Source organism: Anabas testudineus, chromosome 15, assembly GCF_900324465.2.
Source record: "Anabas testudineus chromosome 15, fAnaTes1.2, whole genome shotgun sequence".
Taxonomy (NCBI): Eukaryota; Metazoa; Chordata; class Actinopteri; order Anabantiformes; family Anabantidae; genus Anabas; species Anabas testudineus.
Window position 1 is genome coordinate 11795417 of NC_046624.1, and position 19122 is coordinate 11814538.

General features: G+C 40.0%; 3 protein-coding genes across 4 annotated transcripts in view; 2 read left to right on the forward strand and 1 right to left on the reverse strand.

The window, feature by feature from the left end:
- The window catches only part of zcchc24 (zinc finger, CCHC domain containing 24), a 30124-nt gene extending 27054 nt beyond the window's left edge, over window positions 1–3070 (reverse strand). Inside the window, exon 1 of the mRNA XM_026354058.1 lies at window positions 2548–3070. Within this exon, the coding sequence (XP_026209843.1) occupies window positions 2548–2790 (243 nt within the window). The 5' untranslated portion in view covers window positions 2791–3070. The remainder of the gene's footprint in view (window positions 1–2547) is intronic.
- Window positions 3071–4817: 1747 nt separating this feature from the next.
- anxa11a (annexin A11a) lies at window positions 4818–13649 on the forward strand. The gene is made up of 15 exons (XM_026354057.1): window positions 4818–4943; window positions 6485–6775; window positions 7558–7640; window positions 8431–8763; window positions 8906–8993; window positions 9633–9727; window positions 10035–10148; window positions 10283–10373; window positions 10870–10949; window positions 11038–11094; window positions 11191–11284; window positions 11406–11501; window positions 12622–12680; window positions 12786–12908; window positions 13022–13649. Exons 2-15 carry the CDS (start codon window positions 6487–6489, stop codon window positions 13079–13081), a joined length of 1662 nt encoding a protein of 553 aa, XP_026209842.1. The 5' UTR covers window positions 4818–4943; window positions 6485–6486; the 3' UTR covers window positions 13082–13649.
- A 3030-nt stretch (window positions 13650–16679) lies between these two features.
- The window catches only part of dlg5a (discs, large homolog 5a (Drosophila)), a 31768-nt gene continuing 29325 nt past the window's right edge, over window positions 16680–19122 (forward strand). Inside the window, exon 1 of one of the 2 annotated variants that reach the window (XM_026354042.1) lies at window positions 16680–17448. In XM_026354042.1, the coding sequence (XP_026209827.1) occupies window positions 17145–17448 (304 nt within the window). In that variant the 5' untranslated portion in view covers window positions 16680–17144. The remainder of the gene's footprint in view (window positions 17449–19122) is intronic. The other variant, XM_026354043.1, reaches the window with a different exon arrangement.

Below are 19122 nucleotides of genomic sequence, written 5' to 3' on the forward strand. Positions count from 1 at the left end.
CCATGGTCAGTGTATGTAGCCTGCTCGGAGCCATACAGCGTGGTGTTGCATGCCACAGGGCCCAGTGAATTCATAGAAGATGCCCTCTGAATATTAATAACAGGCAAACCATTGCCTGGGGTTCCTTATTTCCCTTTCTCATTCATGTCTTCCTCTGTTCCTTTTCTGAATACCATCTTAAAAAGACAAACGGGAATATACATCTTGGGGAAATGCTAGGATTATAGGTAATTACCCGAGCTGCTAAACAATCTCAGTACTCATCTGCCTTGTCATTTAACTGCACTAATAACAAAAGTTCAAGATACCGATCTTCAGTAAAAACATCAGTAAAAGCATAGGCATGGTGAAATCCACAGATAAACTCTCCCTCTTTACTGACAGCCTCTTTTAAGGACACAGGTCTGTGTCTGGGAATTGATGTTACTGTTGATGTTTAATGTTGCACAGCAAAGAAACCTTAGACTTGGCAATCCGGCCTGTGCTGAAAGCCAAATCTTTATCTGCAGGCTGTGAGATTGTCTTGCTAACCAGCTCCAGCTTTAAGACTCATGTTCATTTATTACATGTAGTCATCGTAAATCAAGCACTACAGCTCTGCACTTTCTCAACTTTTCCATCTGCCGTGTGTTTGAGCCCTGTGTATTGCTTCATGAAATGTACATGTTTGCGTGTTTGCCGAGCTTAAGTCTTAGTACAGACTGTTTCATTATTTTAACAAATATAAAACAGGAAACTTTGCTTCAGTTCATGCTCCTCGCATTTCTTTCAGTCTGGCTTCAAACCTTCTACTGTCAACCCTAGAGGAAACAGATTTCACACACATCTGCTAATGGTGGGGTGAGACTGTTTGTTTATTTTGTGTGTCTGTGTTTGAGCTTCAGCGAGTGAGTGACTCAGCAGGAGTTTTGCATTCACGGTGAATGTGTATGTGTGCGATGGACATGACTACGGTATCATTAAACTGGTATCATTACCAGCCATGTGTGTCCAAGTGGGGGGGATAACGGCAGCAGGCCTGTGACTGTTTTCACAGGGTGAGGTGCCACACTGCAGGGAGCGATCACACTGATATGTTTAAACCGTGGCTGTGCTGTTTGGTGGAAACGAGGTGGAAACAAACATTTAAACAAAGCTGTCGGCAGATGAGATTGTGGTACGAGTTCCCGCATTACAACAAGTTCATTATTTATCACTGTTTCACTTTAAGTAGCCTGTTGTGTGAGCCGTCACTGCAAGCAGTCACATTTAGCATTAGTCGTCTCATCATCCAATCCCTGCAGCCGTTTATTTTACTTGGCTTAGCCTGTTAAGTAAGTTGCAAAATGCACCCCCCACTAAACTGTTTCCAGAATATTTCCTTTAGTCGGCAATACACACTTGGACGTAATGTGCACACTCAGTTTTCAGAGGACTGTTTCAAGTTAGGTGACTTCAAAGGGCCTCTATGGTTACCACAATAATAATGGACACTGGATCTAGATGGTGACTATACCATCCATCCACAACTAGTGTTTCCTAGATCATGGCAACATAGATCTAAGAAACTGAAAAGAGGTGTAATCAACACACTGAGAATTTTGCTGTATATTCTTTACACTACCATTTTGCCCACAGCATGTGCTTATTTTCCCCTGTGTGCTGTATGTATGTAAAAGTGGGTGAGGTTGAGGGGGGTGTGGTGGGATCCATTTTGCACACCGTGCTCTGCAGTATCAGGTTTGCGCCCTGTATATGTATATCAGCGTGTTTGTTCCTAAAATTACACAGAGTTATAAAAATAGACAATATGTAAACAAGGATTGATTTTGTTTGCACAACCTGGTCTATTTGAAGACGTCTGAGAGCAGACTTCAGCAAGAGTCTGCAGTTGGAACTGCTCTCTCCAGACACAGGGTGTCAAGGAATCTATTTCCAGCTGTGCCCTTTTACCTGCCTGATCAAAGGAATGTATGATTTAAACGTATTTTTTGGCTCAGCAGTTTCATCTTTAATTTGAGCCATAACTAAAAACAGATCTAAAATATTTTATGTCACTAGGACAATTAATTGATTAACTGATTAATTGTCTATTCTCAGAATTTGGATTTTTAACAATTTTCTAATAAGACCCTAACTCGATAATTGAAGCTTTACCCAAATTTTAAGTTATTCTAGACAAGCATACAATATTCCTGCAGTTATTTGCAGAGTATAGTTGTGGTAGTTGTTATATTGACACTGTGTTAACACATACTGAACGTGTGTTAACTTCCTCCTGTGAAATTATGATATTCCTGTAAAAATATCATTAGGCTGTGATATTTACATCTCCCTTATGTTATATAGGCTACCAAGTGGCTTGTTAAACGTTTGTGATATAATAAAATGTTTTCCAACAATATTCAAAAGATTAATGTCCCAATAAAACTATTACCTAAAGTAATCCCTGCCAGAGCAGTAGGTCCATGTTGTATACACTAAATCTGCACAGTCAACAATTCAGTCCCATCATCTCACAATCTGTAAATATGAGCACGGACGTGTATGCTGCATGTTATCGTTCACCTCATTCCGCTGCAGCTGAAAGAAGTTGTTGAGATAGTTGGAGTTGAGGGAAGAGCTCAAGTCCGCCCCTGCTTGCTGAGTCTTGCTGAAGCCGAGATCCGGGTGGGAAGAGTTGGGTTCGGGTCTGAACGCGTCAAAGGCGCTGGTCTGGTGGGGGTCTTGTAAGGAGAGATAGACCCAGTTGAGAAGTTGCGCAGGCTGGTACACGGAGGCACTCGTGTCTATGGCAGACAATAAGCTCATCTTTCAAATCAAATGGCTAAACTGGATTTTCCACCGCTGATTCTTGGACTGCTCTCAACTCTTTTTTTTTTTTTGCCGTCTTGCGTTTCGTTCCCGTACCCCGGCGGATGGCAAGAGCTCCTTTTTTCTTGCCGTAAAGGGCCCTGTCCTCCTGACGCCGGGAGCCTCGTCCCTATTTAATGTTACTCAAAAGTCATAGCGCTAACATTTCAGTATTTCAACTTTTCCCCTTCTCCCCATGGTGCGGCTCCCTCCCTTTATTGCAGCGGGGCAGAGTGAGGCTCGTTGAATATGTAATGAGGGTAGGTGTGCGTCACCGAGGACCCGGGACCAATCAGATTCACTGATAGTCAAGATGAGTCAAATGGTTCAGCCCACCAGCTCAGCTTCACCACAGGGTTAATTAAAATAGACACTAAATTAAATAAATATAAATGCGCCATGTGATGAACTGTATTACTTAGATACTGACATTTAACATTAAGTTAACTTTTCTCTCCATAGTGGTGTGTACTTCCGCAGCCCAAATACTGTAGGACATATTTTATTTCAATTTAGAAACGTGCGTTCCTGCCTTGTGAGGGGATTTTGGTGAAATTTAACTATTTGAAAGGGCTGTTTTAAACACACATTTAGAGATAAGGGAAGATGTTTAAAGACAGAATAGCCCTTCAATAGTTATGAAAATATACACTAACTATAGTAGTAATATAATAACTATAGCAAGACATGTGTGTGTGTGTGTGTGTGTGTGTGTGTGTGTGTGTGTATGAGAGAAAGGAGGTGTTGTAGATAGGTGGTTTGTTTATTTATGGACAGAGGAGGGTATTTACACTGACTAATCACTGCAGTGTCCCTGCCTTATGTTAATGTAGTAAAGGCCAAATTTCATATACTGTGTCTAGTGGATTACGACCCTTGAAACATATTCATGTGAGTAAGAGTAGGTAAGTAAGAGGTTAAGAAAAGTCCAATCAACCAAATTAGTTTATCTAAAAATATAACCTGCATGTCAACCTCAGGTTTCTCTCAGGGCCACTAAAGAGAGCACGTAGCTCCCTCCAGGCCTCAGAGGTGTCAGATATGCTGGGAGAGGTATTGAGAAAGCTTTAAAGGGGCTCCCTCTTGTGGCAAGAGTCTTTCAGAAACATGAAAGACAGTTGGGACTTTTCCTACTTGAATGAGTAGATCCTGTAGATTTATGTAAAGAAACAACCCTGAATGCCTGAAACCTATAATGGCTCTATTATGCTGTGGGGGCATTTTGTTGGTGTGAATTTGATCCACTTGTCCCCTAAATAAGAGAGAGAGAGAGAGAGACAGGGAAAGGTCACTGCTAATTATTACAAACCTGTTCTGAGTAATCACTCTTATGTCTATGACAACACATTATTATCCTCACCCGGGCCGGGATGACAATTCCCCCATACACGTGGGTACAATGGGTCACCGAATGGTTTCATAAGTATGGAAATCATGTGAATCATATGCTATTGTGTCATCTGATCTCAACCTAATTGAACAGCTGTTGGAGATTTAGGACTGGCATGTTGGCCAATGCTTTGTCCTACTAGCATTAAACCACCAAAGGACAAACATGTTTTGGAAGAATCTCTATAATAGTTTCACAGCACCTTGGCAGAGTTTCTGGACCTCAACTGGAAAAATGGAGCATTGTAAATTGTAAAAAAAAAAAACCATAAAGATGATCACTCAGAGCATTTTTGTACTGATTTGCAGTGGTCTTCCCCTCTAAGCGGACAAGAACCCAATTTCAGCAAATAAGTACATTTGTCTGTGTGTTAGTAAACACATAATAAATGAGCTTTAACTGGGATTAAGACTTACCTGCATAGGGAACTGTTTGTTTTGGGCACCACGCCTGTTTAACATATTGTGAAATATTTGGTGACGTGGGACATTTTCCATAGTGTCGTTAGTGTTGATTGATCTATATGTGTAATAACGCTATTTGTTTACGTTTGCTGTCACATGGTTAAACACTGTCATCTCTCTAAATGGCTGACAAATGGAGATGGGTGGGTCCGAAATGGAAAGTATGCGTGGGAGTCCCACCCACAGCACTTAAATACATACACAAGACCAGGACTAGCCAAAGTTGTCGTTCAGGAAGAAGTTACAAGAGAGTTACAGTAAGTGTTAAAGTCTTTTAAAATGACAAAGACAGGCCGAGCTAGGATAATGAATGCTATATTAGCCATATTCATAAGTTATAACGTTATGCGGATTGGTGGCAGCTGTTTCTACATGAACTCCACTCGTACTGCCGCTGTCATTAATCTAGCATAGCAGCTAACCTAAAGCTACAAACATGCTATTTTAGTTGCAGGGAACGTAATCGTTTATTTGTGGTTATCGTTAGCTAGCTAGCTGAGAGTTCAGCCGACAAGTCAAATATCAGTGTAAATTGTTTGGTCTAAGTTTTCAGTAGGTGATTCGTACAGGCCTGAGCCAAGTTTAGATCGCGTCTTAAGATAAATAAGTCTTGTCGGTTAATATTAACTTATGTTAGCATAATCTATGTAGCTAGCATAGCGTTTAAGTATCAGTTTGTACTCGCTAGCTAAAAGTAGTTATGAAAGCATTTTTCCGCTCTAGTAGTCTGTAGGTGAGCTTCATAGTGAGTGACATGACACACCTAGTTAGCACACCTAACGACGTGTGTTACAGTGAAGTTACTTATTCAAGTTATTCAATGGACACGGACATTACCTGAGCTAAATCAGACCCTAACCTACACGTCTTAATCAGCTGCAGCCAAAACAAATATGGTTGTGAAGTGGTTTGTGGCTGAGAATAGTGCGTTTGTCAGATCACGGTTCTCACGGTTTGAAATGTGAAAGCACTTCGATGTGAGGCATTTGCATGGTAAACCACCATGTTAATCCTTGGAAGGAAAACACTACAAATGTTACAGGATGTAATGCAACTAAAGGATTTCACAACAGTGTGTCAGTTTAAAACATCAGATAACTCTTCAGTCATGTTAAAGTGGTTAATAAAACATAATGTGCATATGTCCCGTAAATGGTTTCTGTCCCTCTTTGGTCTGACCTGCAAGGGTAGTGCCCTGCCATCTGTGTTTATTCCAATAACACAGTGCTGCTTTTTTCTGTGTCCATAAAATGCAAAGCAGAGGAGACTGTTCCATTTACGGTCCTGTGAAGTAAGTTTTACCATGGAACAAGTGCTCCCATTGGACTTAAGGATGTTCAAACTATGCTTAACCAAAAGGAAAGTTTCCTCACTACTCTCCACTCAGCTAAAATGTCTGTGATCCAGCAGCCCTGGAATGAAGACATTATCATTGACAGTGACTGGCATTGTGCTGTTCTTAACAGTCTGTGGTTAGATTATAAATTATAATCTAAGTTATACTAACAGTACATATTGTATGTATACTGTGATCAATGCTGAGTCAAGAACTTTGGTAAATTAAGCAAACTGTGTTTTATGTATTATACCTAGTATTATGTATAAATTGGCGCTACATATTTCAAAGTGTGCATGATCAATGAAGAATAGTTCCCAATGGGAAAAAATGAGGAAGAACAGGTTTACAGCTGGGTGTGTTTTCAGTTGTCTTCCTGATATGTTAAATCACAGTGCTTTCAGCGTTCCACAGGATTGCAATATTTGACAGCTCTTTGATTGAGTTTCTCTCTTTTTAAAGCCATGAGCTATCCTGGGTACCCACCTCAGTCAGGCGGATACCCGCCACAGCCTGGGGCTTACCCTCCACAACCTGGGGCTTACCCACCTCAGCCTGGAGCTTATCCCCCACAAGCAGGAGGCTACCCTCCACAAGCAGGAGGCTACCCTCCACAGTCTGGCGGCTACCCTCCACAGCCAGGAGGCTATCCACAACAACCTGGAGGCTATCCACAACAACCTGGAGGCTATCCACAACAACCTGGAGGCTATCCACAACAACCTGGAGGCTACCCACAGGCACCACCTCCTGGTAAGCTATCATGCAACTCTGGTAAAGGAATTGTTTTTGTCCTTTTGGCAAACATGCGTATTCACGCTTTTGGTGAGCGGTACATTTGGGCGGCAGTAGTTCAGGTTGTAGAGCAGTCACCTACGAACCCCAGGGTGAGTGGTTCGATTCCCGGTTCTTGGACAAGACACCAAAACCCTGTAGTATAGCGCTGATATACTGTCTAGCAGCTGTCCACCCACAATTTCCCCAAGGGGATCAATAAAGTACTCATTATTATTATTAACATTGATTCCACTTACATGTATGTATGTATGTATGTTAAATTTGGAGATGCTTGCACTGGCTCTTTTTATGTTAAGTTTATGTTAACATAAAGAGAGTGAGACTAAACTCTGTGACAAAGTATAAATGTACAAATGTATCATTCACTTAGCAAGTTGTTATGGTACAACATGTTATTAAAAGGTACTAATCTCACATCACATCTTACATATTTGAAATGTAGTTGTTGGACAGTTTTATATAGTCAATGTATTCTGGTGTCTGTCTCAGAAAGAGTGAGCCAGTTATGTCTTGTTGTGTAGAAAACAGGGCTCACAAGACTTTGACAGAGTGGAATTCAGCCTCAAAAACAATACAATCCTGTTGTTTCCAAGAGAAGTCCCACATTCACATTACACTTCCATTCTCAATCCATCACTTTTTGCCTTGGCTAAAAGTGCACTAAAGTTTTAGTACATCCTAAAACATTACATCCCAGACTTTTTCAGTCACAGTTTTGTTGGTGTTATCCTCTCTAGGCAGCTGGGGTGGTGGTTCTGTTGGTGGTTATCCGTCCATTGGTCTTGATGGCTTATCCAACACTGGATACAATCCTGGCATGGTAAGCTTAGTTAAAAAAAAAAAAAAAAAGAAAATCACCCGCACCCAGAATAATCTTAATACATGCATAATACTGTATCATCAGATTATTGTAATAAATGTTCCAGTTAGATTCAATTATACAGCTTTGTAAAGGAATATTACATCCTTTCACTTCACGGTAAGACTTTTACATAGTCTGCATCTTAAATCCTTTGCATTTTCTTTGTCAACTTCTGTTTCAAATTTTCTTGCATGAGTAAAAAAATCTTATTTACTCTTTTTAAACCTATGAGTCTGATACTTTTGTTCGTTTGTTTTTAACTCTTTCACTTCTTGGATTCATTGTTTGGTCTGGACATATATCTGACTTTCCATTTTATTGCAAAGCATGTTCACACTTTGTTTGGATGCCTATGAAGCTAGAAACTAGTATAGCTTCAACACACTATGACAACTAATTTGAGTTTCTCCTCTATAGTTACTGGAGATCAAGGATAAGGGACTTATGTATTAATGTACATTGATCAAATAAAATCTTTGAAACTAATTGAAATAAAGATAAGCATATTCAAAAAAGGTGTGAGCAGTGCCCTGTGCTTTGCATAAAATAACATTCAAAGATCTGTGCGCATATTATGGGATGCCAATCTTTCAAATCACAGGTCAGCCAGATCTCTTGTGGCATGGGGGGTTTTACGCCAAACCCATCCATGTTCGTCCAACTCTCAGAGAGGTATCCACCTGCCGTTCAGCTTGGTGGGTATGGTGCCCCCTCCACTAACCAACAGTCATTTGGCCTGTACCCACAGCCAGGAGGGACTATGCCTCAACCCCAAGGCCCAGGGATGGGTTACCCTGGACAGCCCGGCATGCCTGGACAGCCCGGTATGCCTGGACAGCCCGGCATGGCTGGACAGCCCGGTATGCCTGGACATCCCGGCATGCCTGGACAACCCGGCATGCCTGGACAGCCTGGACAGCCTATGCCAGGGTATCCTGGTGCGCCGTCCCCCAACCAACCGATGCCCGGTTTTGGAAGTGCGCCAGCACCTATGCCAGGGTACTCAAATGTCCCAACACCAAATCCGTCCATGCCAGCCTACGGAGGAGGAGGAGCAATGCCAGTAGTTCCACCTGTCAATGTAAGAAAATATATCTTGAAAATAGTTTTTTGCTTCTAGAGGTAAAAAATAAGATGTGTTACACACACATGTGATACACACACTTACAAAACATTTGTTGGAACAACATTGTTAAATTGACTAAATTGCTGTGTTTTGTCAGAGAGGATACAGAGGAACAATCAAGGACTTTCCTGGAGCTGACCCACTCAAAGATGTGGAGGTCCTGAGAAAGGCCATGAAGGGCTTTGGTGAGTAATTTGGGCAGATACCTTAAATTGGGTTTGCTACTGTATTTGTTATTTTTATATATTTTTTTTATTTTTTGGATGTACTAGATGTTGTTAGAAACATTTTAGGGTTCAGTTCCAGTGTATTCTAGAAAGATGTTCACTGATTTCACTGCAGAAATAGTTTAGCAGATTTAAATTTGAATTACCTAATCAGTTAGTCTAAAATATCCCCTAACTGCTCTTTAATTGACTTATAGCATTAATATTGTTCATGACATATGTATATACACTGTCCAAAAATAAAAAGTCACCACAAGAATTTAACTATAAAAATAGGCAACAGCCTCCCAAGACACATCATTCAATGACATATTAGTGTGTGTTTTTTTTTACAGCAGTGTATTTAAGATAAAACTATGTGAATTATCAGGACTTTAAAATAATTAATAGTATCTCGTGTGTTTATGCAAGCACAACACATATATTAATGCTAGAACTAAGATAAGTGAATCATGACGATTATTGAGTTGTTAATGATTGAAATTAAATGTATTAAGCATGTAGTGGGTTGTACACAATGTAGAACCAATGCATAAGATCTTTTTTTCCCCCCTCCAAGTCTTTGTCTGATTTGACTTCATGGGCTTGTCTGTGCAGGAACTGATGAGCATGCCATTATCGAATTACTGGGGAGTCGCTCAAACAAGCAGCGTGTGCCTTTGCTCCGGGCCTACAAAACATCTTATGGAAAGGTAACTGTCCACAGTTTTTGCTAACTATATAGACTATATGACTAATGAAGTTTTCCATAAGCAGCGGATCTACTTTGTTTTAAAAAGTTTACACAACAAACGCCATTTCCCAAAAATAGAATCATAGTTATATTATGGTGCTAGCCAGACAACAGGTGCTCCTGCTGCCAGTAAAATGAAGAGGGGATTAAATGTCCTCAGAGCTCATTATAGTTGTACCAGAGAGTATCTTGCAATCAAAGTCAAAGTTTTTCTCAGCAGCGGTAAATGATAGTTTTAAGTAATTCCAAACATGTTTCCATTTCAGGATCTGATTAAGGACCTGCATTCAGAACTGTCTGGAGACTTTAGGAAGCTGGTCATGGCCATGTTGAAGAGCCCACCTGAGTTTGATGCCTCTGAGCTTTACACTTCCATAAAGGCAAATGCTCACACAATTGTTCTAAAACACAAATATAATTTATTATAAAACGTTAATTTATTATAAAAAAGAAATATGACTTCTATAAGGCCAAAGTATTTGTTGTGAGATTTTCATTGTTCTGTCTTCCAAAGGGAGCTGGAACTGATGAAGCTTGTCTGATAGAGATCCTGTCTTCTCGGTCCAATGATGAAATCAAGGAGATAAACCGCATTTACAAACAAGGTGCGATGCGTCAGCATTTAATGCACTGCTTTCCTCCACTGCTCTGTTGTCCCTTATCTCAAAGTATCACAACACTGTGTTCAAAGAGTTTTATTACATTAGAGATTAGCCAGTGTGTCGAGATGGTGGTACCACCATAAAATCTTTAAACAGGGATCTTCTAGCCAGGAATCAGTTTCACATGAATTCGCACACACATTTTTGTATGGCATGCTGGTGCTCACAATGATACTTAACTGCTGATTTACATTTAGTCATTTTATCCAAAGTGACTTAAAAGTGAGGTAAAAGGCAAGCAAATGATCTGAGCCAAGTTAAGCTGATACATTAAAACAATTTTGTTGACAATAAAACTGGATAAAAAATTTAGATTTTACGATGCTTTCTGTTTTATTGTTTATGCTTACATAGTAATTCACAGTTCCTTAATTTACCCACCTTAGTCTATTCCTGAAGCTGCTAATATATGAGTCTTATTATTTTGTAACCATTTCAGAATATAAGAAGACATTGGAGGATGCCATTAGTGGGGATACCTCAGGCCACTTCCGCCGGCTATTGGTCTCTCTTGCCCAGGTACAAATATAATCTGAATAACTTCTACACTACACCTCATGCCTGTTCTTTCAGCTTTAATTAAGAATGATTTTCTCTTGCTTTCAAGGGTAATCGTGATGAACGCGAAGCTGTTGATGTCTCACTGGCTAAACAAGATGCTCAGGTAAAGTTTTCTTCATTGTCTTTAATATTTTAATATTTATCTGCAACTTGATTGCAAAGGCACATTGATTTCTACACATTGCTCTTCTCTTTCTAGGCCTTGTATGCTGCCGGCGAGAATAAGCTGGGAACAGATGAGTCCAAATTCAATGCTATTTTGTGTGCCAGGAGCAAACCCCACCTCAGAGCAGGTATTTTCTATGACATGTTTATAGCATAAGGTTTAACACTTAAAACATTACATTAATGCAAGTTTAGTACTTTCTTAGCCAATTGCTGATGATGTGTTTTTGTATGTCTGTGTATGCATAGTGTTTCATGAGTACCAGCAGATGTGCGGAAGGGATATTGAGTCGAGCATCGGCAGGGAGATGTCTGGTGACCTTGAGAGTGGCATGTTGGCAGTGGGTAAGAATACACACACACACACACACACACACACACACAAACACACACAGTGTTATTAGCGTCACTTTTGTCATTAAAGAGTCACACCCATATAGAGTAAGAATTTGCTTGTCTGTAGTAAATGTTTGACGTGAACATTTTCCATGCTCATTTTATTACAGCTGACTCACTAGACTTAATTGTAATGGCATTAAATGTACTGTAGTACTAATGATGGATTCCTGTCAAATACATAATCTTTTTATTTATTTATTTATTTTTGCCAACATTTCTCAGGCATATGGTACAGTAACATGTTACATTGTAGACGTGTTTTTATTTGCTTCTTCCTGGTCTGTTTGTTTCAGTTGTTATGTTGTGTGCACTGCCATGTTGGATGTTGTTGCCACTGTTTTTGATGCTGTGTTTTATGTTACTTCTGAGTTGAGTTCTCATATATTTATTTATTAGTATTTTTTTAAATATATCTTATGTTAAATCTGCAATAATCAATATTTGGCAACTAGTGGGACAGAAAATCTCTGTTGGTACAAATAACACATTGTGTCTTCATATATAGCTGACGCATAGTAACATTATCAGCCCATGGGAGTTAATGTTTCAAAAACCCTGATAAATCCAAGTAAAACTTCCTTCTTTTTAATTTTTTTAGCTTTGTGTTGTTCTGCCATTTGGTGCTGGACAGGTAGTTATACAGTGTATTTACTAGAGCTTGTTTGCTAATATAGCTTCCACCTGCTGCTAACAATGGGGTTGTCTGGATGATGAAGTTGGGTAGATTCAACCAGATGATAAATGTTTGCTCATTATGCTGAAAAGCTCAGCATAGCTACAGATTATCCTCAAAAGTCATTGTCCCATTTTTCTCGACGTAACCACGTTAATTAAATATAAAAAATATTGATTGCTGCAGTTTTAAAATTGCCTGTTGCCAGCCTCTGTTTTATTCCTCTGGTGTATGCAGAGAAGCATATTTTTATCATAGTTTATTTATAAGAGGACAAATTGTTTTTTTGTTGTATTTAAATCCTCATTTTGTAATGTTAAAAAACGCAGATCTCTTCTTGTAAAAAACAAGACAAATGATGATGGAACACTGAGTGCAATTTATTTTTTTCAGTGAAGTGTATTAAGAACACACCTGCCTACTTTGCTGAGAGACTTTACAAGGCAATGAAGGTGAGTGTTTTGTTTGCACAATAATCTTCTACAAATAACTAAATAAGTGTAGCATAGTATTAGTTTAATGTAAATTTCATCATCATTTTTTGTACATGTGTTCAGGGAGCCGGGACCAAGGACAAAACCCTGATCCGGATTATGGTCTCGCGTTCTGAGGTTGACATGCTGGATATCCGTCAGGAGTATATTAAAAAATATGGCAAATCACTTTTTGCAGACATCTCTGTAAGTATCTTTACCATATTTTGTATTTAACACAAATGAAATAATAGCATGAATGATTTCAAGTAAATATGATAACACAAATTTATTATTTGCTCAATACATTTTATTAACAGGGAGACACATCAGGAGACTACAAGAAACTCCTATTCAAGCTTTGCGGGGGCAGCGATTGAAAATGAAATAGTGTCTGCTGCAAAAATATCACGTTTTTTGCCATATCTGTCTGTACTATACCCAAGCTGCACACCTGCATGCCGTGCCAATCCTCTCAATGCATTATTTAGCTGTAAGAACCTCACTCATATTGCTACATACATTTCTTTTCTATGGGGATATAAGTTTTTAATTGTTTTTCACTTCAGATGTCATTGTTCAATATTTGTTGAATATACATGGCCGTACAATACATTTGTAAGCGATTACATGTGAATTTTAAGAGCCATATATTTGTAAGGGAATGTATTTTGCTTGTGCCAAAATGGTCAGATATTTAGATATCGGGCCTGCTTATCAGTCAGTTGTCATTAAATAAAAATATGAGACATAAAACACATACAGCAGCTAAGTACCAAAGTTAATGTTTGCAGTTATATGATCTATATATTGTCTACACTATATGACTTTTCATAGTTGTGCTGTATTTGCAGCAGCTTTTTTTATTTGTTGGTGTCACTATGCCATTTAAAATGATTGCATTACAGTTGATGTTAGAAAATAAATATTGAGAACGCACACGTGAAATGTTTGTGGTTTATCATATGTAAAAATATTCACATCATTTGAAAAATACTATGAAAATCATATGAAGAGACTCTATTTAGACATCCCTCTAATGTCTATCAGTCTGTCTGCGCTGGTTCACAAGCAATGGCTGTCGAAGTGTTATAGAAATGTTTCTCATCAGATGGTATTCTCACCAGTTGTATCAGTTCCCAAACTGTGGTGACTGCTCTGACAGTTGGCATTTGGTAGTAGACTCAGTTTGTCAGTAGAGGGCAGTGAAGTCTGTTTATCCTCCTCAACATCTACACCACAATTTTGAATTTCAACATGAGTATTTCACACAGATCACTATACGATGGTTTTAGATCAGTGCTCATAAAGGATTTTAAATTTATACATGTCACACAAACAAGTGTCATGATTCTCCTACGCTGAATAGGTTGGAGGTATCACAATCAAAGTCAAAACCTCTTGGTGACTTTTACAGACAGCATTTTATTTAATCAATGCAGATGCATCATTTCCTTTAAGTGGATAAGGCCAGCATGTGGCTGCACATGGAGCTCCCCATGCCCTATTAAGTACTGTTGGCTTCACTTTAAACGCTGTTCTACACACTTGGCTGTAAAGATGCGGCTCTGCGCTTGGCTGGCTACAGTACTGTGTGTGAGATAACTGCACTACGATCAATAACTCGCAGGTGAGGAGGGGTGAGCCTGTGGAATTGATGGCATCCATAAAGCTGCCTTGGCCACATTAAACAAGTCTAGCATGTCTGTCAGTGCTGTCAGAAGCCTGTGGTACCGCTGGGTAAGAATCATTTTTGATCACGTCATGTTAAAACGGACTAGAAGTGGCAGAGAAAGCTTGGGGGCTTGAGATAGATGTTGAGATTACAATAAAAAGAAATGTAATAAAGATTAGATGTGATTATATCAGTTATGAGTTGATCATTTAGAAATCATTACATTCATTCTTGGAGGTAATTTTAATACGCTTCAGCATGTCTCTACCAACATTGTAGTTTTGGTATCATTATGATTAGAAACCTCCCATTTGTTGCAGGCATCTAGCTGAAGGCTGTGTAATTTACTGTTAATTAAAAACCCCGAATTGCCTCATTTAAAGCCGATTATAAGTGATCTAACTTGTGAAACATCTCACAGTATCCCAAGTATAATGGTGTTGGACACCAACAAACTTATTCTCCATCAAAATGTCACTTCCTTTTTAAACTGGGACTTGGAAACAGTGTTAAAATGGATACATCATTGATGAGAATGAATTATGTAGATGCACTAAATAAAAGTGTGTCAAAAGTGAATTAATAGTGAAGTTATTGGTTTGCCATCCTAAGTACTGACAGCCTTTCCGTAAGCTCGGTCTCTATTCATATTGGAAAAAGAATCCATAAAAACCTCTGCTTGTGAATGTTTGGCCAGGACAAATGATGGATATGCTTACCGACAGTCTCTTCAATAAAATATAAAACTATTATCTATCCTAATCTGAGCTGTCTGATAAACAAATCTGGTCAATAATACATTCAAATTTCAGTAAATTATCAGACAGCTTGAAACACCACCCATGTTGACGGAATAATAATAATTCATTTATACCCTTCATGATAAAACGCGGTCTTCTCTATTCAAATGTCTGTCCTCGGGAGCAGGCTACAGACACAATCTGTGTCAGCAATAGGGACTTGCTTCCCTTTGATATGAATGAATTGTAATTCATTTTTCATCTAAAGGAATAGCACATGGTTGCACAAGCTATAGAGCCTGCATGGCAGAGAGGCTGAAAGAGAGGGGCAGAGAGAGAGAGAGAGAGAGGGAGGGAGGGAGAGGGCTGCAGATGTCACAATGCGATTCAGTGCATGCATGAATAAGGTCACGGTTTGAGAGGTATGCCTGCAGATGCCTGCCTCTGAGCCAACAATCTTTATTCAGCTGGAGACTGGAAGCAGAGTGCATCCATCATCGTCATATTATATTTCACAAATGCTGCTGAAATACACATTTCATTTGTCACACACAACTCTTATTTATCCACATACAGTACATCTTACTGCTTTCTTTTATCTAATCCAACACACAGATACTGTACACTGAAAGTGGTTGCAGCTAGATATAGAAACATTGTGCATAAGCCTGTGGCTAAAGCAGCAGCATTATGCAAGGACTGAATAAAATCCCCAAATCTTTATCACTGCGTAAGCATGTCACCAAAATAAAATACTTAATGTACTCAGCAAGGATAACTGCACATTAGGTTCCTTAAAATTTGATGTGTCTGTGTTGAATCAAAAGATAATGATGAAGGATTGGTATTACATGGTTTATCAACTGCTTTAAGCTGATATTTTTTATTACATAAGTTCATCTTATGAACTGTGGTGATATATTGGGTTGCATCACGTCAACACAAACAGCAGAACAACAAAAAAATGGTAAATGTACACAAAGAATTAAAAGTAAATATTATTGCATATTATAAAATGGCCTAATTGTTCATTTTGCACTAATTTGTAATTTTTGTATTTTTGTAAATAATTTCTTTATTACAAGTGACATGAAGTGTTTTGTAGCCTATGTAAAATCTATATTTGTGTCACTATAGTATAAAGTAAGCCGTTAATTAAAGCTGCTAAATAGATACAGTGTAGTATAGCCAAAAATAATAATACTGTATTCTAGTATAAGTGGTAGGTTATGAAAATATCCAAGTAGACTATCTCAAATGTGTACTAGAGTACAGTACCTGAATAAATGTTCACTCTGCATATGCTGCAGAACACAGACACATGCATTTGGTTAAAATAAATGATTACTATACACTCGGACACTATACGTTCACCTCCACATCAACATTTTATAATATATCTGCAGATTTTTATGCAAATTCTCTCCATTCTCATTTTTCTGCTATGGGGATTTTATTCGTACTTCAGGGCGGCGTGCACGCCCACTGGGGGGGGGGGGAGAAAATGGGTGTGGCTTTTGTTAAAGTCCCGCCCCGCTTTGCCTTTTATGGTCATCGATGGGGCCGTTGATTGACAGCGGGCAGCAGCTGCTGAGTTGCTCAGACATGGCGGAGGATACAGTGTAACTGAGAATCAGCGGCGGAGTTGCGCGAGTTTTCCCAGCAGAGGAGTCGTCAAATGGCGCATTGAGTGATCCACAAGCAGAGGAGAATGTGTGCGGCCACAGCGTGCTCCGAGGAAATGCAAACAACGACCTGAACTGCCACAGACGAGTAAGATGGAAAAATGTGTCGCTCTTTAGTGCAGTCAACAGCCTTGGGCAACAAATATGGCTTCTTGTGCCTTTTCCAAAATGCAATAAAAATTAATCTCCTGCGCGACCTAATGCCGCGGTGGCTCCGGCGAACTTCTGCAAGCCGCGATAAGTTCAGTTCAATAATCGCTCGGTACTTTTGATCAGTAAGGATATTCCATCCGCTCGGCCGTCTGGGGTTAGCTGGGAAGCTACGGAACTACAGCGGATAGCAATGGAGCCAAAGCACAAAGAGTTGCTAGACCAGTGCCACCAGAACTTGTTGGAATCCATAACAGATGCGGACCGAGTGATCGAGCTGCTCATAGTTTCTGGTACCTTGAGTCAACTCGACAGGTTCGAGCTGGACCAGAACTGCTCGTCCAGCGCCGAGAAAGTAGACCACCTTTTGAAGATGCTGATGAACAAGGAGAGCGACCATTTCCTCGACCTGTGTGTGGCCCTGGAGAAGGCATACCCTGACCTGTACACTGCCTTGTTCAGCAACAACGGCGGGGGACCTGTGGACCACTCCACCGGTAAGAGCTGAGGCGTTATCTGCTCAAAAATAGGCTTTCACTGGAACCCCCCCCCCAAAAAAAAAGAAATAGTGGACAAGCCTCTGCATAGCACTTGCCGTGAGAACAGTCTGGGTGGTCTGGCGCAAGGAGAGCATGTGTAGATGGATGCACACCAGCGAGGTTTGCAGCTTAAATTGTTCATGGCCAAAGAGATTGCGTAAAATGAGAGCGGAGGTTCATGTGAAGGTTGAAAGGGCACGAAGCAGTGCTCCTCACACCACGGTTGCACGTTTGTAGTCAGAACTTGTGAGTGCAACATTATGCAAAAGCATCATGCATTAGCCTGCTTCTTTAGACTGGATATTCACGTTAGCCTGCAGATCTAATACACACAGCTTGTGGAACAACTCAGCCAAGGACTATTCTGTCACCCTGTAGCCATCCTACCCAGTCACAGCAGATTAAACATCCATGGTGTAGAGGAGGTGAAGCCATGTGCTGTGTACATGCAGTTACTTATACTGAATGTTACATTTAAGACAAAAAAAAATAAGATCAATTCACTCATATGCGACGTAGACTCCAATTTCTGTGTGTTGCATTACAAGGTTAGGGTACATTAGGTGGCCTGACTTGTTCCCATGACAACGGTTGTACCACTGACATGTTGGTCTTCTTTGACCTGTGTATGCGTGCAGCCTGCTCATGCATGCTTAGGAACGTATCGCCTGGTGCAGATCACCACATCTTCTCTATTGACATCCACATAACCAGAGTCACATTTTCCTCCTCAGTGATGCATTAATGCTCCATTTAAAATGAGGGTACGTTCATTTTAATCATCTGATTTTCAATATACCCCCACAGCATTTGCCTCCACTTCAGTGGATTTGGTTGTTGCACAAAGTGCAACCAGGTGTAAAAGCCTTGTCTAGTTTTGCCTGTTTTGCTTCGTCTGAACGACTGAAACCAGTGACACACTCACAACCAGCGTTGTGCCCTCAGGGCTTGAATGCAGGATGAGCCTTGAGAGCCAAACTTGGGGAGGAGATGTGGAGTAATGCCTCTGTTTGACATGTTCCATATGTGAAACAACCAAACGGGCCACAATGCAGATGATTTCGATATAGCTGAAGCTGGATTTCAAACAGACATGTCTGTGTTCTTTTAAATACACAATGTGATCCATAGTTTACAGCTGTCAAGTTGTAGTGTTTCTCTGTGTGCAAGCAGCGAGCAAACCTTAGCAGGTAATGCTGAGTTGGTGTCTTACTGCTCTGCTGACTGGATCGCCAATGCATCCTTAAGCCTTATTGCTTCCGTGTATTGAGTGTTGCTGCTGCAGAGTAACACCCTGAAATAGTCTGTAATACATTTTCAGTTATTTCAATGTGAGCAGCTGCATAATCAGTCCCCCTGTTAGTCCTTTGACTTTGGCTTGACGGGACTCAGTGGATTTGGGTTTTTCTTTAGACTTTAACTCCTGTAGAATATAGCATTGGGCCCCAGAGTTGATCCGGCCTGTACTAGGAGACCAGTACTGAGTCTGGCTAGTTAGCCTGTGGTTATTCAACAGAGGATTAGGCCTTGCTCTCCTCTGTCTCTATGACACATGCTCTACCAAGCCTCTACACTCCTCTGTTTTAGTTGCCACGTTCTTGGCTCCTTCTGTTTTAGCTAAAGTGTGTGTTT

Excerpts from the sequence above, each read along its gene's own strand:
- anxa11a (XM_026354057.1), top strand. The coding sequence starts at position 6,487 with ATGAGCTATCCTGGGTACCCACCTCAGTCAGGCGGATACCCGCCACAG. Across the intron at positions 10,149-10,282 it reads AGCTTTACACTTCCATAAAG|GGAGCTGGAACTGATGAAGC; the intron begins GCAAATGCTCAC and ends TGTCTTCCAAAG. Across the intron at positions 11,285-11,405 it reads CAAACCCCACCTCAGAGCAG|TGTTTCATGAGTACCAGCAG; the intron begins GTATTTTCTATG and ends GTGTATGCATAG.